Source organism: Diplotaxodon limnothrissa, linkage group LG16, assembly GCF_057381915.1.
Source record: "Diplotaxodon limnothrissa isolate DT_005_m linkage group LG16, D_limnothrissa_male_GT1.1, whole genome shotgun sequence".
NCBI lineage: Eukaryota > Metazoa > Chordata > Actinopteri > Cichliformes > Cichlidae > Diplotaxodon > Diplotaxodon limnothrissa.
This window is the reverse complement of record NC_140611.1, coordinates 6,311,785-6,333,462: the sequence shown is the minus strand read 5'-3', so window position 1 is coordinate 6,333,462 and position 21,678 is coordinate 6,311,785. Positions and strand designations below refer to the sequence as shown.

General features: G+C 43.9%; 2 protein-coding genes across 2 annotated transcripts; one reads left to right on the top strand and one right to left on the bottom strand.

The window, feature by feature from the left end:
- Window positions 1-1,092: 1,092 nt before the first annotated feature.
- Window positions 1,093-11,155, top strand: ankrd50l (ankyrin repeat domain 50-like). Its single transcript, XM_085374479.1, has 3 exons — window positions 1,093-1,541; window positions 6,495-6,712; window positions 7,602-11,155. Exons 1-3 carry the CDS (start codon window positions 1,093-1,095, stop codon window positions 11,153-11,155), a joined length of 4,221 nt encoding a protein of 1,406 aa, XP_085230605.1.
- Window positions 11,156-18,624: 7,469 nt separating this feature from the next.
- Window positions 18,625-21,383, bottom strand: LOC146615622 (uncharacterized). The gene is made up of 2 exons (XM_085375065.1): window positions 19,467-21,383; window positions 18,625-19,368 (listed from the first exon to the last, which is right to left on the bottom strand). Exons 1-2 carry the CDS (start codon window positions 21,381-21,383, stop codon window positions 18,625-18,627), a joined length of 2,661 nt encoding a protein of 886 aa, XP_085231191.1.
- Window positions 21,384-21,678: the final 295 nt, after the last annotated feature.

Genomic DNA, 21,678 nt, shown 5'->3' with positions numbered 1-21,678 from the left:
ATAACAGAAAACAAAGGATATGTCATTATATTTTCTCAGTGAGTGAGCTGTTTTGCTCTAGATCAGCAGTCAAAATATCAAACACATTCGCTTTATAATGATATAAGGAGGATAAAATGTTTGGCACTTTCGCCTAGTAAATGATTTATGACTAATTAATTAACTCAAAGTGAATCAGAACAAAAGAAAGTGAAATTCGAGGCTCGTGTTTTGATGCCAGCAACACAACTTACCTTCTTGACACAAAACTTTAGTGCTGTAGTCTGGCAGATACCTTTCCTACAGCTGACGGAGTGTCCTGCGATTGAACCTTGACCCCAGGTAACTCCTCCCACCTGTCAGCTGTAGAGTGGCTTATGATCACATGAGTCCTCCCCCTCACCACTCCTCTACCTTGATCACCCGTGCATGCCCGGACATGCTGTGAAACACTGAGAGAGGGTGGAGACAAAAAAAAACAAAACAAGAAAAACCGGAAGGCATGAGAGAGAGCGAGAGAGATGGGGGGGGTTGAGGGAAGGCAAAGATCGTGGGTGTGGGAAAGGGGAAAAAAATGTCATGCTACAGCTGCAGTTTTGGGTCGATTCTCAAAAAAGAAGCAGGACAGAAAGTGAGAGAAGAGGGGAAACTGTGGCTGTAATTGGAGCACACGGAGGGCGACTCAGACAGGGGAGGGGGTGAGATACATGCTGTCATTGACTCATTCCTCATTTCCTTCTCCCTCTTTCTTGATATCTGACAGAGCAGCTCCATGATCCCCCACGAGAAGCATGGTGAACTGTAGCATTTCAGACTCGGCGACACAAAGATCAAGACGTTGAGAGAGAATGAAGAGGTGCACCTTTCCTGACTTAACCTTTTTCTGACTCTTTTTTTTTTTTGTCAGCCTTACACCTTGGGACCTACGGGAGAAAGACAACTAGCGATAATAATCGCCTGATGCAACACTTTCAGAAACTGACAAGCTAAAGAAATATCCAGTTATTGCCTAGAGCTGTCACACACACACCGGCTGCAGCTGTACCACAAAGAGGAGTGGAGTTAGTCACCGAGTATGGGATGTGACATTCACAGTGCTAAGTTGTCCCCTGGATGTCAGGACCCCAGGAACAAATGAGCAGCAGTGGATTTGGCAGCAGCTCCAGCTTGCTTCGGGGCCGGCGTTTTTATTGCCGGGAATGGGCCCTGGACAAGCTGCGTCGCTGCCTGGACGCCCGCTCGGGGCCCGGGCAAGCTCCCGGGATCCTGGTAACGGGGGGACCTGGTGCCGGGAAGACAGCTCTGTGCACCGAGGTGGTGTCCCCCACCTCAAAGGCAGGGCTGGCAGTTGGGTTGGCACAGCGTTGCCTTGCGGCCCACTTCTGCCAGAGGGAGGAACAGACGAGTATAGTGCTGTGGAGGTTTGTCCTGGGCTTGGTGGAACAGCTGAGGGCCTCTCCTCTCCTCTCTCCAGGGTACGAAGAGCTCCTTAACAGCCCATCGGTATCCTCTGCCCTGGAGCCTCTCATGTGTCAAAGAGACCCTAATGAGACCTTCAAGAGGTTTGTACCATGTTTATTTTGTTTGGGTTTTTTTTTTTCTTTGTTTTGGTGTCCTACAAAAAGTCAGCGCTTCCATCTTTTGAGATCAGTTTTGTTGAAACACATCAGTGGGAAATTTCCCACTTCTTCTAAATGAAAGGGAAAAGAAAGTTGCCTGAAACAAATCCAGGTGCTCAGCGTGTATGTGCACGTTCAAGGGTATGGCTCATGCCCAGCTCATCACAGCAGAATTTATGTGGGGGTCTGTAAATCATGACGCTGATGATGAAAGCCGGAGCAAAGTTCCGACTTCGTGCGTGGGAAAAGCAGTTTATCAGATTCCAAAATCAATGAAAACAGGCCGACGGAGTCCTGGCACTGCAGCTCGGTGCTGTTGTATAAGTGGCCTGTTTGAGTATTTAGTTTTAAATGTAGCTGTTAACAGATCGTGTATTTACAATGATGTTATCTGTTTACTGTCAACCTGCTGATGACCCATTTTGTGTTTTGTTAACATGATGATCTTAACTTTATGCAACACAGAAGCTATGAAATTCAATCCGTGACCATCCGGTTATTTGACAGCATCTAGGATTAGGGCTGTTATTGTTTGAATCCAGTTCCATGCATTGAAATCTATATAACTTTTTTGGTTTTGTGGCAGAAAGTCTGAAATTTTATTCATTTTATTGCATGAAAGATTAAAGTAGTAAGCTAAACGTCATTTCCAACACTTGCTGAGTTGCCAGAGTTGGTATGAGCTCCTGTAATTGGGGGAAGGACTAGCAGAGTTAGTTGTGGACATCTCACAAAGCCACCTTACCTTCGACCTTTTTACTTGGATGGACTCGGCTTGGGTTTGAATTCACGGGTTTCCAGTGTTAACACATTTTGCGAAGCTCCCTTTTCATTGTTTGCAGTTCGGTGAAGCTGAAGTTTTTCCCACATCTCCACTTAAGATCACTGAGCTCAAAAACAGTAGTGCTGTCTGGTCTGCCTTCTGAGAGAGGACCACCCTAAATACCATGATCCAGTAGATAAAAAGTGAGCTGAATAAAGGCTGCTGTCATGAAGTAATGTGCATGTAAAGAGTGAAGCTGCCTCACTCTCAAAACAAAAACAGAGTAAAGCACGAGCAGCTGTTCATGTTGTGGGAAAATGCTCCAGCAGAGCTTAAAGGTTATCTTTGTTTTTGTCTAAATAAAGGTGGCTTTCTGCAGGTGTTTAGACTCTCAAGCAGGCAGTTAACTGCCTCACAGTCTGTACATGTAAAAGCTGCAGTGAGCGGCAAACAGAAACCGGGACAGTCGCAGGAAAAGTGTGCAGCAGCCATTCTTCCTCGTCTTATATTTATGTCTCCCCCTCATAATGCCGCCCATTCACAACACACAATGGGGCCTCCAGTGAATGAACGCTGCAGTGTTATTTACAACATAACATCCTTTCAGAGACTGAGGGGGACAAAGAGGTGAAAAAATGCCTCCGGCTCCCCGGTGACCGTCTCGGCACCGGTCAGCGAGGTCACTCTCCTCTCTGAGACTTTGACACGTTGCCGGTGTGTTTGCTTTGCGGTGAGTCGGAGCGCTTCTGCACTCCTCCTCTGTTTGCTCTCCTCTGGTGTGAAGTGCTGAGCTGAATTGCACATTCCCCTCAGACTGGCTCGCAGCCAGCAGCTGTTTGTGTTGGGGGGGCTCTTTTGAGAGAAGGTGGCTGCGGGTGAAGCTCCACTGTGTCAGGACACCCATGGACAAATTGAAGAAACGTGGATTTGAATTGGCAGTGAAAGAGAAGGAAAATAAGCCTGTGTGTAGTGCAGTGCTCCCTCTGTCTGGGTCTGTTCGCTAAACTGGTGTCTTATATTGATTTTAATCCGAGCCATAGAAACAACTGTTCAATACTGGGTCGTGCCCTTTTTGGTGTTCGCGCTAACCTAAGTGCCAAGCTGGGAAAATGTATCATTTCAGACACACGAGCTGACTGTTCACCCAGTCACTGCCTCACTGGACACTTGTGGCTATGCTAGCTTCTTGGGAGACACATAATCTGATGACAAAGTGCTACAAACTGCCGCTGGACTTCCCATGACAGCAGTAATGACAGTCAGCAGCAGGACAAATGGGCGGCTTGTAGTGAAGCTCTTTCTAAGTAAGCTCAGTAATAGGTAGTGAATTGTGTTGAACATCTTTCATATCAGTTCGAGTAAAGCCACCATACTTTAAAGTGCACATAGCATTGGCTGCAATGTCCTGTGTGTGTGTGTGTGTGTGTGTGTGTGTGTGTAAGAAAATATATTAAAAGTATACAATACAAATACAGTTGTCTCTACAGGATTTATCCAACTAGATCACCCATGTTAAATGACTGTGTCACCTGAATGAAAGAATTACCCTTCCTCCTCCTCACATCAGAGTGTTAGCCCGCTGAGGGAGTGTTGTTTTAATCAGATAACTAAAAGCGCGCAGTGCTATGATAAGCTTGTCATAACCTCGCTGAAATCATCACTCAGAGCAGGATGTCGCTCTTCTTTTTACTGCGTAATATACTTGATAATAAAGGTCGAGTCTATTATCTGGTTAGCTAAGTCTTGAAATATTAGTGACCTCAAGACATTGCAAAAGACCTTTTGTAAGCAGCTTTGATGATTCATCAAATAAAGCCACAATCTCACAAAACTACCAGTGGCCGCTCCCAGCCTATCAAATCTGAGGATTTGCTTCCTTTTATTAATTCAAACCCTACTCACGAAAAGCTATTTAATTTCAAAATAACAGATACATTAACTGATCATATAAACTTGGGAACTGTTTGGGGTGGTGCCATTTGTTTCAGAACATGCATATAATCCTGTTTGTTTTAGTGTCTCATCCATGCATGAGATAACTATTAGGCCTAAAGTATAATCGTTATAGAGATGACTAATTTTTTTATATATATATTTAAAGTGGTGAAACTTCTCCTCCCACTCCTTATTATGTACATATGAATCCAGAGCTGATTAATTCTTGACCCCTGAGTGTAAGCAGTTAGTGACCCAGCTTACTTTAGATTGTTTAAGTCTGAGTGAAACTCTTTTGAGGTAGTTTTTTTTTTTTTTTTTTTTTTTTTAAATATAATGTTGAATATGTGACATTATTTTGAGATTAAAGTTTCTCTCCTCTTGACTTTTTACTTCTAAAACAAACAAACAAAAAGACAACAACTGTTAAATCCATTAGATGAAAACCTGTTTGGCCTCTAATGGTACCTGGACCTTGTGGTCATTTTTAAACACAGACATTAACACTAATGACAGCTCACATGCAAACCCACACCCTGTGTTTGTTGCAGGATAAGGCATTTTTGCCAGCTGTAAAGCTCTTCTGAAAACTAGCGCTGTGCAATACTACACATCGTGGCATCGATTGGATACCAAGTAATTCCAAGTAGTGTTGTCGATAATAGCGCTGATGCTTTAAATTTATAAAGCCAGCTTATGTATGTATAAGGCCATCTGCTGCGACCCCAACCGGTCGCAGCAGATGGCCGCCCCTCCCTGAGCCTGGTTCTGCCGGAGGTTTCTTCCTGTTAAAAGGGAGTTTTTCCTTCCCACTGTCGCCAAAGTGCTTGCTCATAGGGGGTCATATGATTGTTGGGTTTTTCTCTGTATCTATGAAGCGCCTTGAGGCGACTTTTGTTGTGATTTGGCGCTATATAAATAAAATTGAATTGAAGAGCAGTGTGTCATGACCTATGAGGTGAATTTTAAGCACCTTTAGGCAACTGTTGTTGTGATTTGGTGCTATAAAAAGAAAACTGAATTGAATAATCATATATTTGCAAATTCTGAACAAATTTTATAACGACTAAATCACCGGACTACATGCTGAACTTGGATGGAAACAAAGTATTGATCCTCTTGTGCTAGTATCAATCTGATACCAATACCAGTACTGGCATTGATTCGATATTGGTATTGTACTATCGATATTTGGAAATTTGAATGATCCCTCTAGGGGTGTTACTTTTTTCTCAGGTGAGAAGTTTTGCTATAATACTGCTGCTGACCTGCACCCATGACACGGAAGTGCAGCTTCTCCAAATGTTTTTTTTCTTTTTTCTCCTGCACCACTATGATTGGACATCAGGGTCAAGAAGTTCAGTGGTGTCTTTGCCGTGCATCCATAATAATAATAATAATAATAATAATGTGAAAAGAATTGCCAGTTTGATAGCGTGTGTGTGAGAGAGAGACCAGGGTGGAGCTGTAAATTCACATGTTCCATTAACCTGAGTCACCATCAGATCACAGCAGGGTGTGGGTGCTGACCGCAGTGATTAAAAGGCAGTGACGCCGCTATTTTAGCTTTAGCCAAGTTTGTAATTGTTTTATGGTTTTGCAGCTTGTTCCGGTGTTTAATGAAAGTGTGGGGTGTGGGGCTAAATTGCTGTTTAGTTCTCTTGATTACAGTTTGATATCTGTGTTAACAGGTTAACATGAGAGTCGGCTTTAATTTTACTGCAGAAGCATCTGATAGCAGTTGTCCTGGTTGACTCTTGTTTACCCACTTGTAGTTTGGATTTGACCTAAATTACTGTGAAAGTGTAAATGGAATTGCTTAGTTTGCCTGACATTTGCTTACTTTTTTTATTGAGTTCTTTTTCAATGGCTGAATGAAACTGATTATGACTCCAGTATTACTGAAGATTCAACATATGGAAAACAATGAAAAAACTTCCATAAAATACAGTAAAAAAATTAAACTCCACACTTTAAATAAAGATGCCTGAAGTCGCAGCAAAGTCTGACTGTCACTCCCAGTGACTCACACTGACAATGTGCGAAAGATCTAATCTGCTTTGTTGGCACAAACGAGTGTTCGCAATGTTACTTTTCTTTTTCAACTCTATTATCAACCCACGAATCCTGCTGTTATTACATTGTCTTAAGTGTAATGTCTTGCACTGTGTGTCTGCCTCTTCCTCGCATGTCCTTAGAGCAGTGTTGGAACCCCTGTCGGACCTTCCTCCTCCTGCCCAGACTCTGATGATGGTTATAGACTCTCTGGACGTAGAATATGGACCAAGGGAAGGAGTTAGGAAGAGTGGCTCCATTGCAGAGCTTTTAGCCTGCAGTCAACACCTGCTGCCCAGCTGGTTGCTGCTCGTCTGTTCGGTCCGCCGCCAAAATAAGGCCCTGTGCAAGATGTTCTCAAGTATGTACATACTTCTCTTATAAGATTATGCAATATATTACAAAATAAATAAATGCGATCAGTTACATGTGAACACAAGATGACATATGGGTTGGTTAGGGTGTGGCCATGATTGTGCAGTGAAATCACTATTTTTGTCATCTAAAAATGCACTGACAAACACTGACCAAGTAGTTTAATTGGCTGTTCACTGCAATACAGTAAACAAACAAGAATTTTCAAAATTTCTATTGAGATGCTACTTCGGTCTGTGAAGGTTCTCAGTCATCCAGCTCATCGTAGAAGCTCGGAAAGAAAAGCCTCTGGACTCTTTTAAGTTGCTTGAAGATGTTTCACCTCTCATCCGAGAAGCTTCTTCAGTTCTAGGGTCAAACGGTGGAGAGTCCCAGATTTAAGTCCTGTGGGAGTGTCCCCCCCCCCCCCCCCCCCAATGCTCCTCTACCTAATCACACGAGCCAAGGTGTGAAGACAGGTGTCGGTCACAATCAGGTGAAACGTGAAACGTCTTCAGCAACTTAAAGAAGTCCAGACGCTTTTCTTTCCAAGCTCCTTAGACCAGGTGCTACTTAGGGTGTTGCCTGAGGTGCTAAGCTAACGTGGTTTTATTTCTACACCTGCTAAGCACATTCTCCATTTTGCCACATTAAAAGTGGAACTTTATACCAAATCATCCAGGACTTAGATAAATTGTTAGCTGGAGGTCTACCATTACACTAGAACAAGCTGGCATAGAGTTTTCAAAATAAGAAGCAAAAAAAACAAAGCATCACATAAGACTGAAAAAATTTAAAACCTAAAAAAAAACTGTAGATAGAATCCATGAGGAATATAAAAAACTTTATTGAAGATTTAAAACAAACAAACAAACAACTGTCCTATCTGTTTGTAGGTTTTCGTAAACTCTGTCTGGATGATCTGCGGAAGCCTCCAGCAGTCCGTGACGTACAGCAGTACATCCTCTGTCGTCTGGATGAAGAAGCAGCGCTTCGTCGACAGCTCACCCCTGATACCGCTGATATGCTGAATCTTCTGCACATCAAAAGTGGCGGCTGCTTTCTTTTTCTTCAGCGTGTTCTGGACGGTGTGGCAGCTTCGCTGGTGGGTCTGCGAGAGATCCGGGACATCCCCGGGACTCTCAACGGACTCTACCTTTGGCTGTGCCAGAGATTGTTCCCCCGAGGGCGCTTCATCTACGTAAGGCCTCTCCTCAATGCCCTCTTGGCTGCCCCGAGGCCCCTAACACCCCAGCAGCTATTCATGGCAGTCTGGACTCAGGACACCTTATTAAGTCTTCAGGACTTTGAGAACAATCTCGAAACCCTCTCTGCGCTCCTAATCGATGGAACCGGAGGCACCAAATTAATTTTTCATGCAAGCTTTACAGAGTGGCTGACAGATGTTAAGTATTGCACACAGAAATATCTGTGTAGCAGAACAGAAGGTCATAGCATGCTTGCATCATCTCTGACTCTACAGGGACCTAACCTTGACGTTGAGGAAACTTGCCAGCTAGCCACACACTTAATTTGCTCAGGGCACCATAAAGATAAACCTGCATTTTTGGCACTGTGGATGCTGTGGGCAGGTGTACGTGCTCTTAACCCCACCTGCAGTAAAGCACTTGCCACATCCTTAGCTCAGCTTCCTGTTTCAGTGAGTCAGGATGTTGCTCAATTGCTGATGAGAAGTGGACTAGTCTCTCGAACCTTTTTTTCTGGAGCAGACTCAAGTGATGCAATGCATAGTGTAGGTAAAGAAGGAATTGATGTGCAACAGACACTTGAAAGGGAGACGTATATAAAGGACCTGCTTGCCAGTGGCATGTCTGTAAACCAGCCTGGTTCTACAGATGGACAGACTCTGCTTGCTAGTGCAGCCCACGAGGGTTCTGCAAATTTAGCTAAACTTCTCCTTTCACATGGCTCTGATCCACTGATCAGTGATCATCAGGGTCAGACGCCACTGACTTTAGCCTCCAGGCAGGGTCACGTCAAAGTGTTGTCTGAACTCCTGGAATGGGCCAAGAGCCAGGACCAAAAAACTGCAGTACAGATGATGGAGCATGTTGACAATGAAGGATGGACAGCGTTGCGCTCTGCAGCTTGGGGTGGACACGCTGAGGCTGTCCATCTACTGCTGGATGCAGGAGCAGATGTAGATGGATGTGACAGCGAGGGCCGAACTGCTCTCAGAGCTGCTGCATGGGGCGGTCATGATGAAATTGTTCTCACACTACTGGACTATGGGGCTCAAGTTGACAAAGCTGATAGCAAGGACCGCACGCCACTTATCGCAGCTGCCTATATGGGACATCATGAAGCAGTGGCAATATTGTTGGACCACAATGCACGTGTTGATTTGGCTGATGGAGATGGACGCACTGCTCTGTCAGTTGCAGCTGTCTGTGTCCCTACAGCAGCAGGGGTCAAAGGTTTTGGAGAGGTAGCAAGTCTGTTACTGGAGCGTGGAGCAGATCCAGGGCACAGAGACCATGATGGAATGACACCGCTTCTTCTTGCATCCTATGAGGGCCATGAAGATGTAGTCGAGCTTTTGTTAGAAGCTGGTGCTGACGTAGATGAAACTGCTGGACCTGACGGCAGTGTGCCTGCTGCTGCTGCTGTTACTCCCCTCCTGGCAGCAGCAGCAATGGGACACATGAAGACCGTGTCACGGCTGCTTTTCTGGGGAGCGGCTGTGGATGCCATTGATTGTGAAGGCAGGACGGCACTATGTCTAGCAGCAGCCAGAGGGAGCGTAGAGGTTGTTCGTACATTGCTGGACCGAGGCCTGGATGAGAACCATAAAGATGATCTTGGCTGGACTCCATTGCACGCTGCTGCGTGTGAAGGACATCGTGCAGTTTGTGCCATTTTGACAGAAGAAGGCAGCATGGCACGAGTTGGAGAGATGGACATCGAGGGACGCACTCCCCTTATACTAGCTGCCCAAGAAGGCCATTGGAGCACTGCCAAACTTCTATTAGACAGACGGTCTCCCATTGACCACAGGGCCTATGATGGGCATTCTGCCTTGAGTGCTGCACTCCTGGAGGGCAATGCTGATGTTGCAGAGCTGCTTATGAAACGAGGGGCTGATACTGATGTCCGGGATGCCGAAGGGCGTCCTTTGCTCTACCTCCTAGTATTGGAGGGTCGCCTTGATATGGCTACTCTCCTAATTGAGAAAGGGGGTGTTCCTCTGGAGTCCAGAGACTCTGAGGGCCGTACAGCGCTTCATGTGGCTTCCTGGCAAGGATTTGTAGAGATTGTAGACCTACTTTTAAGACACGGGGCGAATCCCAATGCACAAGATGCAGAGGGGAGACCACCAATACATTCAGTGGCTTGGACAGGACACGCTAAAGTAGGACATCGCCTCCTAGAAGCCAGTGGCATCAATATAAACCTTGCTTGCCATCAGGGGGCAACAGCTCTGAGCATCGCTGCCCAGGAGGGACATGCTAACATCGTTGCAATGCTTCTAGAAAGAGGCTCAAATCCCAATCACATGGATAAATATGGCCGCAGTCCGGTCAAAGTGGCTGGGAAACATGGACACTATAACATTGTCAGGATGTTGGAGAGCTATGGAGCCAAGCCATATCTAGGTGTGTTGCCTAACTCTAGTACTGTATCCCCTTCAAAATCCAACATGATCTCATCTTTAGGAATCTCAGAAAGTAGTGGAGGTGAAGTAACTGCTGCAACCTCATCGTCCTCGGTTTCTTCTCCAGGATCCACTGCAGAACGATTCCACTCCATGCAGAGCTCCCAAACCTCATCGACCTGCCACTCACTGGCCACGGTGCAGACGGTGCCAGCTGACAGCCTCAGCTTTATACAGCAGATCCAACAGCACTCACTGCCCCGCAGTCGTAGCCGTAATTCCACCCTCCCTCCACCAGGGGGCTCGGGCATAGGTAGTCTCCACGGAAGCAGTAAGAGGCAACCCAAAGGCAGCCCTCCCCCTACTGTGTGCACAGTCACTGCCATGGTGCATAATTACGAATTGCCTCAGAAAGGCCTATCATCTGGACTTGAATATCATGACAAAATAAACAAACAAAGCTCAAATTTAATAAAAACAGAGAGGACTAATTACACAGGTGGCAAATGGAACTCTGTAATGGCTTCACTTGGGATAATGCCAGGACAGGACCAACCGCTAGGTGCTAAAAACCGAGAGAACGCTCCTCTCGGATACCCGTACAGGCTTCAGAACCCACTTCAAGAGGAAGCTTGGGATTCTAAACCCCAGAAGAACATTTTGTCACCGGTTTGCTACAGCTTTTCCCCCGTCCCACCCTGTAGTGCCTTGCCAGATGATGTAATGGTCACTATGACAACCACAGACCCACAGCTTAATCTCAAACGGGCCATCAAACTGCAGTTTGAGGGTCCCACCAGTGTAGCCTTACACAAGAGAGAGACGCCTCTGTGACTGGTACTCAAGTAAGTTGCCTAAGTTAGCACTGACTAGACTTTCTTCACAACCTTTTTACTGTACTGTGGCTCAGTGATGTAAATAATTCAATAATTCAACTGTCAGCAGCAAAAATGCAAACATAGTAACTGTCAAACCAAATTCATTTTAGTTCAAGGGTGTCCAGTGAGAATAAAATTGACAGGATCAAGTCTTTGATAGGTGACTTGGTTAATTAGATGGTGAGACTGTTATTTTGAAGTCCATTTATCAATCTGTGTTCTTATTTAATTCAGGATTGTAGGGGTCCTGGAGCCTATCCTAGCTGTTACTGGGCGGGAGGTCGAGCACACCCGGGACAGTTTAACAGTTGATCACTGAGCTAACAGACAGCCAGAGACAGACAGCCATTCATACCCAGATTCAAAAGAGTAAAAATTACTAATTGATCTAAAGTAATTAAGTGGAGAGAACCACACACTTACACTGCACAGCACTTATTTCCCCTTTCTTTTTTTATTCAAATGCTAATGATTTTATCTTTCTTTTAGGTGGAGTGGGACATTTTATGTTCAAGGAGATGGCAGTTTTTTTTGGCAGTGATTCACTGGGTTCAAATGAGAGGAAATCATTCCTTGTTTCAGCATCCTTTCAGAAAACCAGAGGAAGAAGAGACTGAATGACATTAAAGCATTTGTTTCTTTTTTGTTTTACCTGTTGTGTGGGAGGAGCAGAGCACATCCTTATAGACTAAATCATGCTGATATATTTAGTGTAAAGCATGACTTGGATGTTATTTTTCTATGATAGCATACTTTTGATCGGCACTGGTCTGACAAAAATACCTTTTTACTATTTTATTTTTATTTATTTTACCCCGTAGAGCCATTATAGAGTAATGGTTGAGGTTTTTTTTGTTTGTTTTTAAACAGTCATGTTCAAGAGCTTTAAGCTTGTGGCCTTGACCTTTTAGGGAAGCCTTTGGTATTTGCTATAAACTGGCCTACATCCCCCATAGTTGTTCCATAGCTGTCAACCAAAAATAATTTTCAGAAAAACAAGCCTACCAGAGCCTGACCTACTGCTGGTTTATGATACAGTGCTAACCCTAAAACGCCGCCAAGTTTGCAGAATGCGACTTGGCTCACTGACAGTGTGTCTGTGAGCAGGCAGGAAGGAAAATGAAAACTGGACAATAAAAACTGAGGGTGGATGTGGGAGGGCTGTTAATTCCAAACGTGTATGTGGCCTAAAATGTTTTGTTTTTATTCATTTTTTTTCATCAATATTTAATTACATAAATTAAAATGGCAAGTGATGCTATAAAACGTTCTGTGTGGTTCTTCGTGTGTTTTATACTTTTACTGTAGCTGCATTTCAAGCACTTTTGCAGCTAAATGTCACGGATGGCTTCTGATGTGGTTGCATCGTGCAGAGATGAAAGTCTGGCTGCGGGCTGATGCTGGCCACCTGGGGTTATGAAACCAAATGATTTTGGACACACTTGAAACTGTAGAAGGGACCAGACGCAGCTCATGGCGATTCTTGACTATGTTTTTTGAGGCGTAGCATCTGAAATCTGTAGCAACTGCAATATCAAATGTTTTGGAGTTTGGAGGCCAAGTCGATGCCTTGGGCTCTTTGGTTGGTTCCCTGAGCACTTACTGATGTGTGGTAGGGTGCGTCGAGCTGCTGCTGTGTATGGTTAGCTACAGTGTTTAGGTAGGTGGTACATGAAAATGTAAGATCCACTTAAATGCCGGGAGCCAAGTTTTCCCAGCAGGCTCTAATTAACATTCATCATCACAGTTGATTTGTATTTCTGTGTATTAACCCCTTTGTAACATGACATGCACCTCTTTAGAAGTATAAATGCTGCTAGCTGTGTACTACATCGGAGGCTCTACATAGATTCAATACAGAAGCACAATTCAGGCGTGAGTCCTAACAATCGCCTCATGTTAGCTCCTTTATGATAAGAAGCTTGTGTTCACCACTTTTATTAGATGCCTATTTAATGTTCCCATCTGATTGTTTTATGAAGATTGGAGGGAAGAGCTACATGTTGTTTGGAACAAAACTTATTCCTGTCTTTCTAAAGCCAAGAACAAAATGTCACACTGTCTGAATTCTTAACTATGTCGAAAACAACCGATGCACTGTGAGAGCAGTCTTTGCAGGGCTAATTATTTTTCCTTCATCTGCATTTGTTTCCACTCTTAAGAGGATTTTGAAAAGTTATTTCTTGGTGTGAAGTGTCAGCCTTAAAAAGCGCTACGAGCAAAACGTTTATTTTAATGCAAGAGTCGACACTATCTACAAGCTGGCTGACGAAGAAAATGGAACAGCTTGAAAACATTGCGCGTTTCCATAGAGAAGCCGTACTGCTCCTGCTGCTTTACAGAGAAGCTGGAACAGTTAGCACGCTGCTTTTCCAACAAAGGCATATAAAGTCAGCACAAAAGCAAACAATGTGATTTTTTTTTTTCCCAGGGTGTAACATTTAGGAAAAGGATCAAATGCATATACAGGATTAAAAGCATTGTGGGTCACTAAAAACTTGTGCGCTGCATGTGAAGTATTTTAATGAAACTGTGAGGCACACGGAATAATGATTTCCAGAACCTTAAAGCTACTTGAGGGCAAAATGTAAATTATGAACGGAAGCTTGAATAACACACTAATACTGAGAATTTCTCCAAGACCATAAGAAAGAGACACTGTGAGCTTTTTATATTTTACAAATGCTCTCACTAATCTGTTAATCTTCTATTGTTTTATGCTATTTTGTGTGTAGGAACTGGCTCATTTCCATAATTCCTCCACAGCTGCATAACAACATCCTTGCAGACTATACAGCGAGCACAAGGTTACCATACCCTCATATAAATGAATTGATGTGCATTTAAAACACTGTTCGAACTTACAGGTTTAAAATTTATTTACTTCCTTGATTTTATAATTTAACATGCTCACTAAGAGTGTTGCAGGTTTGGCAGGTCATGGAGTTTCATTAACGCATTGTAAAAAATGTAACTGACAAAATTCTGGGGCAAGTGAACTGGGAAATGGGGTGCATCAAATGAGGAACAGGAAAGCTGGATGACAGGATAGCCAGCTGGCTGGAAACAAGGAAGCTCGCTGAGTGAAGAACAATGGATGAACAGGATAGTTGATTGGCTAGGAAACAGCTCGTGGGAAACAGGTGGAGCTACAGAGACGGAAACAGGAAGATTCGTTCTGAAGAGCTCGCGTTGCAGTTAACAGAGAGGAGAGGAAATGGTATGTCTGCAGATAAAATCCATGGCATGTCTTTAAAGTTACCCCATTAATCAACCAAGTCCCTTTAGTAACATCTAGTGGCAGGTAAAGGCCACTGACTTCCATGCAAATGTGTATTTAATTTGAATGTTGGATTTGGCTGCTATCTTTGAGAGATGTAGAGTAATTTTGCGTCTCTACGCTATCACAGTGGAGTTCAAGTGTCAGCTTTAATTTGTGGAGCTTTACAAAAGTGTTGTATTTACCATTTAGAAACCGAAATGCTCTTTTCTTTGATGAGGTCAGTAAAGGACCAAAATTCAGGAAACACTACCAAAGAAAATAAGAGGTTACTTAGTGGCTGTAAGAAAGAAGCAGTCTAACAGGACATGAAAACCGGTGCTGGGGGATGGTGTCACACAAATACAAACTTCATTTGACACTGAGCTTCTGAAAGGACTACACACCCTACATTTACTGTGTATGAGCAATTACTGTGGAATCAACCTTTCAACAAATGCTTGACATCATTGTGCCATTTTTTCCCCTTGTATGACACGATGATCACACTGCACCGCTGGCTGTCTAACAGACCCTGAAAGTGATTTTCACTCTGTACGAAATGTCCAGAATGTGTGCAGAGAGCATGTGTCATTCTCTGCGAAGCAATCACGACATTTTCGAGAGAGACGAGTACTGATAAACAGCTGGGGAGGAGTGAGGGGGAGTTTGATCTGTGGAGAGGTTGGCATGAGTATCTCAGATGTGCAGGAAATTGACTTAAAATGCAAACAGAGCCCTCATGTTATTCTTCACTTGGCAACGGATACAAATAGGTGGGCGTTAGACACGAGAGGATCCTCCTTCACTTCTTTCTGTGTGCAAGTTCATTCTATTAATTTTCACCACAAATAAAATCATAATTGTAGTGGGTGTACAGCTGAATTTTACTGAGCTCTTGTGTAAAAATCCACAGTCTATATTGGTTTTTAAATTCACAAAAAGACACAAACCCCATATTTATTCATGGTGTGGAAGATCTAGTTTACGCTATTGTGAACCAAACACTGTGTTTATGTCAACTTTTAATATTGTAGACAACCTTAAGGTAATACAAGATATTAGCAGGACTCAATAGACGACTGAAGCCCAATGAAGATCACACAACTTTTCCTTCTTACATTTTATTATCATTAACATGGAAAATCATCAAAACTAGAGAGATCCAAAGACATGAAGTTAAAAAAAGATGACAGATGAAACCTTTTTGTACCTTTTAATGTATTAAATCTGTCTTGACATTTCATGGCTTAATCTAAATGCTCAGACACACTAGAGAGAAAAACAGGATTTAAAACCTTGTGATTAGGAAAGGAAAAAAAAAATCAGTGATTGCAGTGAAATTATTTTCTGTCCATTGCTTCCTCCAAGTTCTGGTTGTTCAGAGGTTTAGTGTTCAAAACTCTCAACCTCTGGGCAACTGCTTTCAATCACATGGTGACTGCACCAGTCTGACTTTCAAAGAGCATACAAGTTGACCAAGTTTCCCAAATATAGCAGTCCAGTTGATTAAAGCAGACAGCATATTACCATCAATCTCAGGCCGTCTGTGCTGATCCATGCAACTCGTCTGCACGTGTCTCAAGATGCTCAAGGTTCCTGAGCATCTATGTTATTTTGCCATAAGGCCGCAAGTACATCAGTATTTGTGGAGCCTCTAGCTGGAGTCTGAATCGAACTAGTTATGCACGTAGACAGCAACAAACAGCACTTTTACTTATTTAGTTCATAGGCCCATTCAATCACAAACTCTGAGGCAATAGGACTGAGCAGGCTGACTCAGGCTTATTGCCATTTTATCAGCACAACAAAGTCATTGTGAAGACGGCAGCTCTGGTCCCCGTCTTCAAAGAAACCACTTCAAAGGCAGATTGCAGGTCTAACAATCTGCACAGAGTTGCAGTAATTTGGTCATGCCATGTTCTCCAACCTCTCTGTTCCCTAGTGACTGTATCATGACAGAAAGGCTTGGAACATTTTAGACATGTTCAAGAGGTAGAAAAAAATTCCAGGTAAATTCAGTAAAAGCAGCAACTCAACAACAAAACGAGTGTTGATTTATTAACAATTATTAAGAACAAATGTAAAAATGATGTAAACATGCACTGAAATAAGAACAGTGATGGTGAAAATGGTATTAGCCTTAGTGTTGAATTAAGGACGTATATACATCCCAGTAGTGTTAAAACCAGCAGAATGTCATATTGCTGCCATCAGGGGGTAGAAAAAAGAAACTTAAATCTTAAAGCTAAGCGGCTTTTGTTTGACATTTTTAAATAAATGCTGTTTGAGACACAATTTTTACAGAACTTAGTTTAGAATTTTTAAGTTTTGGTGCAATGATTCACACTAATTCTCCACCCATTTTTCTTTCCTTTAACTTGTAAGGTTCTAAATGGCAGAAGATTGCATCCTTTGCAGATACATCTATCCAGCAAGCTCAGCCTTTGGACAATATTTAGGTTAAAGCTATCAGTTCCAATCGATATGGGTCTTCGATTGATCAGGGCCAAACTGTGATGGCTAGACAACTGAGCTCTTCGGGGTGTTCCTGGTCTGCAGTGGTAAGTATATGTCAAAAATGGTCCAGGAAAGGAAATGGTGAATCAGTGAAAGGGTCACGTGTGAGGAGGGAAGGCTGGCCCATGTGGTCTGAACCCAAAGACAAGTTACTGTAGCTCAAATTGCCGAAAACGTGAATTCTGGTTCTGATAGAAAGGTGTCAGAATTCACAGAGCATTACAGTTTGTTGTGTGTGGCAGTGCATAGCCGCAAACCAGTCAGGATGGCCACGCTGATCCATGTCCACTACTGAAAATAACACAATGGGCATGTGAGCAGAACTTGAACACAGAGCAATGGAAGATGGTGGCCTGATCTGATGAATCATGTTTTCTTTTACATCACGTGGATGACCGGATGCCTGTGTGTCACTTATCAGGGGAACACCTGGCACCAGCAGATGCTATGGGAAGAAGGTGAGCTGACAGAAGCAGTGTGATGCTTTGGGCAATGTTCTGCTGGGAAACCTTGGGTGCTCCCATCCATGTGGATGTTACTTTGCTTAGGTGGGTGGTATGTGTCAATGTTGCAGACTATGTAACCCCCCAAAATGTTTCAGGAACTGTTTAAGAAGCACAACAGTTGGTTTAAGGTGTTGACTTGGCCTCTAAATTCCCCAGATCTCAATCCAAACTTCCCATCTGTGTGATGTGCTGGACAAACAAGTCCGAAGTCATAATGTTATGCCTAACCTTTATATGTCATACATATGTCCACAGGGTGCTGCAAAAGAAAATCTCTCAGCTCTAAAAAGCAAATGCAAATGTTCTTAATAATTTCACGCTTTCACCCTATCCCAAACGGACAGTCGTCTGCCGAATGAAACATCTGCTACAAACAGCCACATCTCACAAAAGAAAACTTGGCTGACAGTCGGGTTCCACTGCTGACAGATGCTGCTGTGCAAGAAGGGAGTGGGTGGACTGAAAAAGAGCCACAGAGCTTAACTCGTTGTCAGTAAAAATCAGTGACAGCATGAAAAATTGTAGAATTTGCAGGAATCACCGAATCCAATTGTGACGAGATGTATTTGAAACACAGACACCCTGCTCTTTGTATCACTTGAAAATAAAAATGCCACATTGGAGAAAGTACAAACTCTCTACTTTTTAAAAATTGCAATAATATTATGTTAATGAATGCGAGTCCATTCATATTCGTGCAGGATTGGATAGCTTTATTAAATTTATGCATGAGTAAATACTAGCCTGTGCTCATGCCTGCGGGTTATCAGCTTTGGTAGAAAACTGAGCAGCACACAGATCAACACAGACATTGTGCAGACTGTGACTAAACTCTAATCTACAAACAACAGACACCAAACAAACAGCAATTCTACTTGACCCTGAACACTTCAAAGCAGCTAAACAACAACAAGCTAAAAATGACATGAGGAACACTCACTGCCTAGTGCAACACCAGCTTTTCTTTCCTTTCTCTTTGTAGCTTAGCTTCATAGTCCTTGCTTTTATCATGGATGTAGCCTTTGGCCTACAAATCCAGGCAGACATGTGACTCATAGGTGCAGCTGGGCCGAATACTAATGCATCATTTATCAGTGCTGTACTTTAGGGTTTTTTTTTCTTAATATCAGCACACTTTTCCTAGTCCTGGGATGATTTGTACTGGTATATCTTGATGCAATGATGCATGCTATCTGACACTGCAAGTTGGCCATCAGGTAGCAAGGATAGGCCACGTGGACTACTCAAACCCTGGTTTATTATGGGCCAACCTACTCCCTGTGCTGGGTATAAAAGGATTCTGTGCTGCTCCCCCCAATCTGCTACCAAAACATTACCATCTGTATCTATACAGATACCCCAGGGACAGGTCAGGACAGGTCCCATTCCTGCACATACACCCAAAACTCTAACTGTGTTCCAGCCTGGCTCCAGAACTTTGACGCAAGGTACACGACCAGTTTCATTGCCCCTCTCGGATACAGCCACCATGCCTGAGCTTAAGCAAGCTGCCACTAAGTAGGGTCGGTGGAATCCAGTTACCACTGTGCGTTCAAGACGGGAGCCTGTCTTAGGGTCAAGCTTTAGGGCAATGAGGGTACCTTTTCGAATATCAGCTACCAGGAATTCATCGAGCCTGGTTACAGTCACACCCCTGGGAGCTTCCAGTTCATCTTTTGCAGAGCCGAACCCAGACCCTCCAAAGGTCTGAAGCAGTCGGCCGTGCCTGCTGAACACAAGAAGAGCTCTTTCTGCTGCACAGCTTACTGCAATCAGACCCTTAGCATTGACCGCAATGTCAAAGTAGTTCCTACACCGTCTGTCAGAGCCACCAGCAGTTGGAGAGGTCACTTGTTGGAGGACATTTCCACGAGCGTCAGTCACCTGTTTCAAAGTTGAAATTCAATTATAACCTCATTGACAGTTTCATTTCCCACACTGAAAAAAATTTTCTGTACATGTTTGAGTTGTATAACACCTACCTGAATTCGTGCATTTCCACAGTCCACTATAAAGAGCTGACCCTGTGGTGTGGCATGGATACCACTTGGCAGGGTAAGATCAGCTCGACCTGAACCTTGCTTTCCAAATTGTCCAATGAGATGGACACCTTTGGGTTTAAATTCTGTGGAAGTCAAGTCACACTCCTCCTCTAACTCCACCAGTGCTTGCTGCCTTCTTTGTCCTCTGCCCCACTTTTTTGCCTCAAGTTCTGTTGTACAGGAACCATCTATAACAGACAGGGATAAAGACCTAGCCACAGGAGGTTGTGTTGATCCAGCAGCTGTAGCCTGTTTCTGTGGCTGGTATAAAATATTTTGACCTCTATAGGAAGGCGACGAGAAAGTATGCCCCATGTCAGAGGCTTTCAATTTCCTTCTGAGAGTCGGCGAGGTTGAGGTGAAGCTCGTCTTGAAGTTGCTGCCCCTAATCCCCCACACTCCTTGCTCAATTGGCCCACTAGTAATCAATGGGCGCGTCTTGTGAGTCAAGTCCACTGCAGACTTTGATAAGCGGCAACTGTAATTCAAAGAGCCTCTGTTCATACTGTAGTCATGAGATGGGCTAACAATGAAAGTATAGCTAGAATCAAGGCTGTCTGTTGGGGATGGTGCTCGGCCAGAGTCACCGAGCGTCCCTAGAGAGTGTTCATCAGAAGACTGGCTGAGGCAAGAGGGGGGTCGACCCCTGGATGTGAGGTCTAGGCAGCTTTGGCTGGCTGAAGGTTCTCTTTGAGATGTTAGGGAACTGTTGCAGTATCTTAAAAGTCTATAATTGGAATCTTGACCTACTCTTCCCTTATCTCCATTTTGACCGTCTAAACTTAAGCACTGACTAAGCTTTATATGCTGCTGTTTTTGTTCAGGTAAAAGGTTTGGCTTCCTGCTGGAGGCCACAGTTAGCCATTTCCTCTTGTTCCTTGGTGAGTAAGGTTTCCCATTCTTGTTTATCTTGTCCTCGTCTTCCATGTCCAATTTTTTAAGAACTGTAGGTACAGCCAAAAATACATCCTCACCTTGTGGCTGGAAGGAAACTGATTCTACCTCATCTTCCTGAGATGATTCCCAGTCAGCCTGTTCGCAGTGACATATCTTTGCAGAAGAGTGCTTTTTTTCCTCCTCTGATTCTAGGTCACCCCGGTTAGAAAGGCTGATCTTTCTAACAACCCTGCCGGTTGGTGAAATAAATCCCTGTCCTTGGGTGCTCTTCTCTTTTCCAGAACCTTGATAGTTTGTGTCTTCACAGAGCATCTCTTGTGAATGAAGAGCACATGGCTGTCCTTGTGGCCCACAACCTCCAGCATGCAGGCAAAGGCTTTGTTCTTGAACACGAATATCTCCAAAGTTGACAGCATTCGGTTGTGAGCTTGGTTTGAAGTTCACTTTCTTTAGAGAAACTGAGATTTCCCAAGGTTGTAGGAACTCTGAAATCTCCTTCAGCAGTGGGTTCTGGCTTGGCCCACTGTCCTTTACAACTGATTGACCCAATTCCTGAATCTGCTTTTTCAGTTCTGCCAGTTTACAAAGCCGCTGGTCCAACAGGGACTGGCTGACCCGGGCTGCTGCCACGTTCTCCCGCTGGATCTGGTCTAGACGCTGCTGAGTGTCCCGATGGTCCTGCTCCACCCTCTCCAGCAGGCGCTGCTCTTCTCTGCGTGCTCCCAGGATAGCTCGCTCTACACCACGCTTTACAGATTCAGTCTCAGTTTCATGATGCTCCTGCAGCCTGCGCAGCTCTGCCTCTGCCTGGGCAAGGTCACACTGTGCCTGGGTTACCCAGCATGGAGGGTACTGATGCAGGAGAACAACAGAGAAAGGACCATCTGACTGGCAATCAGGGCTTGGACAGTGGCCTGGGATAGGAGAGGTGGGAGTGCTGCCCAAAGATGTTCCCAACATTATGGATGGATGGATTTGTACTTCTCCAGTATTTAGTTCCTTCAGAATGACGGAGAGATAAATACAGAAAAAAAAAGAAGATCAGCTTCACTCGGGGCACAACACCACTGTAAAGTTCTGGTGCATACATTTCCGAAGCATTTATCAAAACCAACCGATTTACTTCAGCATGACTTTAGGAGTGAGTCATAAGTTTTTGTACATACTTCAAAGTTTTCTTTTCAATGTTGGGATTTTATTTTGAACCTATGTAGTCTAAAATTAAGCGCTGGTCATCTACACTGAAAAAATGGGA

What these genes read in the sequence shown, in the direction of transcription:
- LOC146615622 (XM_085375065.1), bottom strand. Translation starts at nt 21,383, where the DNA reads ATGTTGGGAACATCTTTGGGCAGCACTCCCACCTCTCCTATCCCAGGC. An exon ending in GTGGAAATGCACGAATTCAG is followed by an intron (nt 19,369 to 19,466) that starts GTAGGTGTTATA and finishes ACTTTGAAACAG; the next exon opens with GTGACTGACGCTCGTGGAAA.
- ankrd50l (XM_085374479.1), top strand. Translation starts at nt 1,093, where the DNA reads ATGTCAGGACCCCAGGAACAAATGAGCAGCAGTGGATTTGGCAGCAGC. An exon ending in CCTAATGAGACCTTCAAGAG is followed by an intron (nt 1,542 to 6,494) that starts GTTTGTACCATG and finishes GCATGTCCTTAG; the next exon opens with AGCAGTGTTGGAACCCCTGT. An exon ending in CCTGTGCAAGATGTTCTCAA is followed by an intron (nt 6,713 to 7,601) that starts GTATGTACATAC and finishes ATCTGTTTGTAG; the next exon opens with GTTTTCGTAAACTCTGTCTG.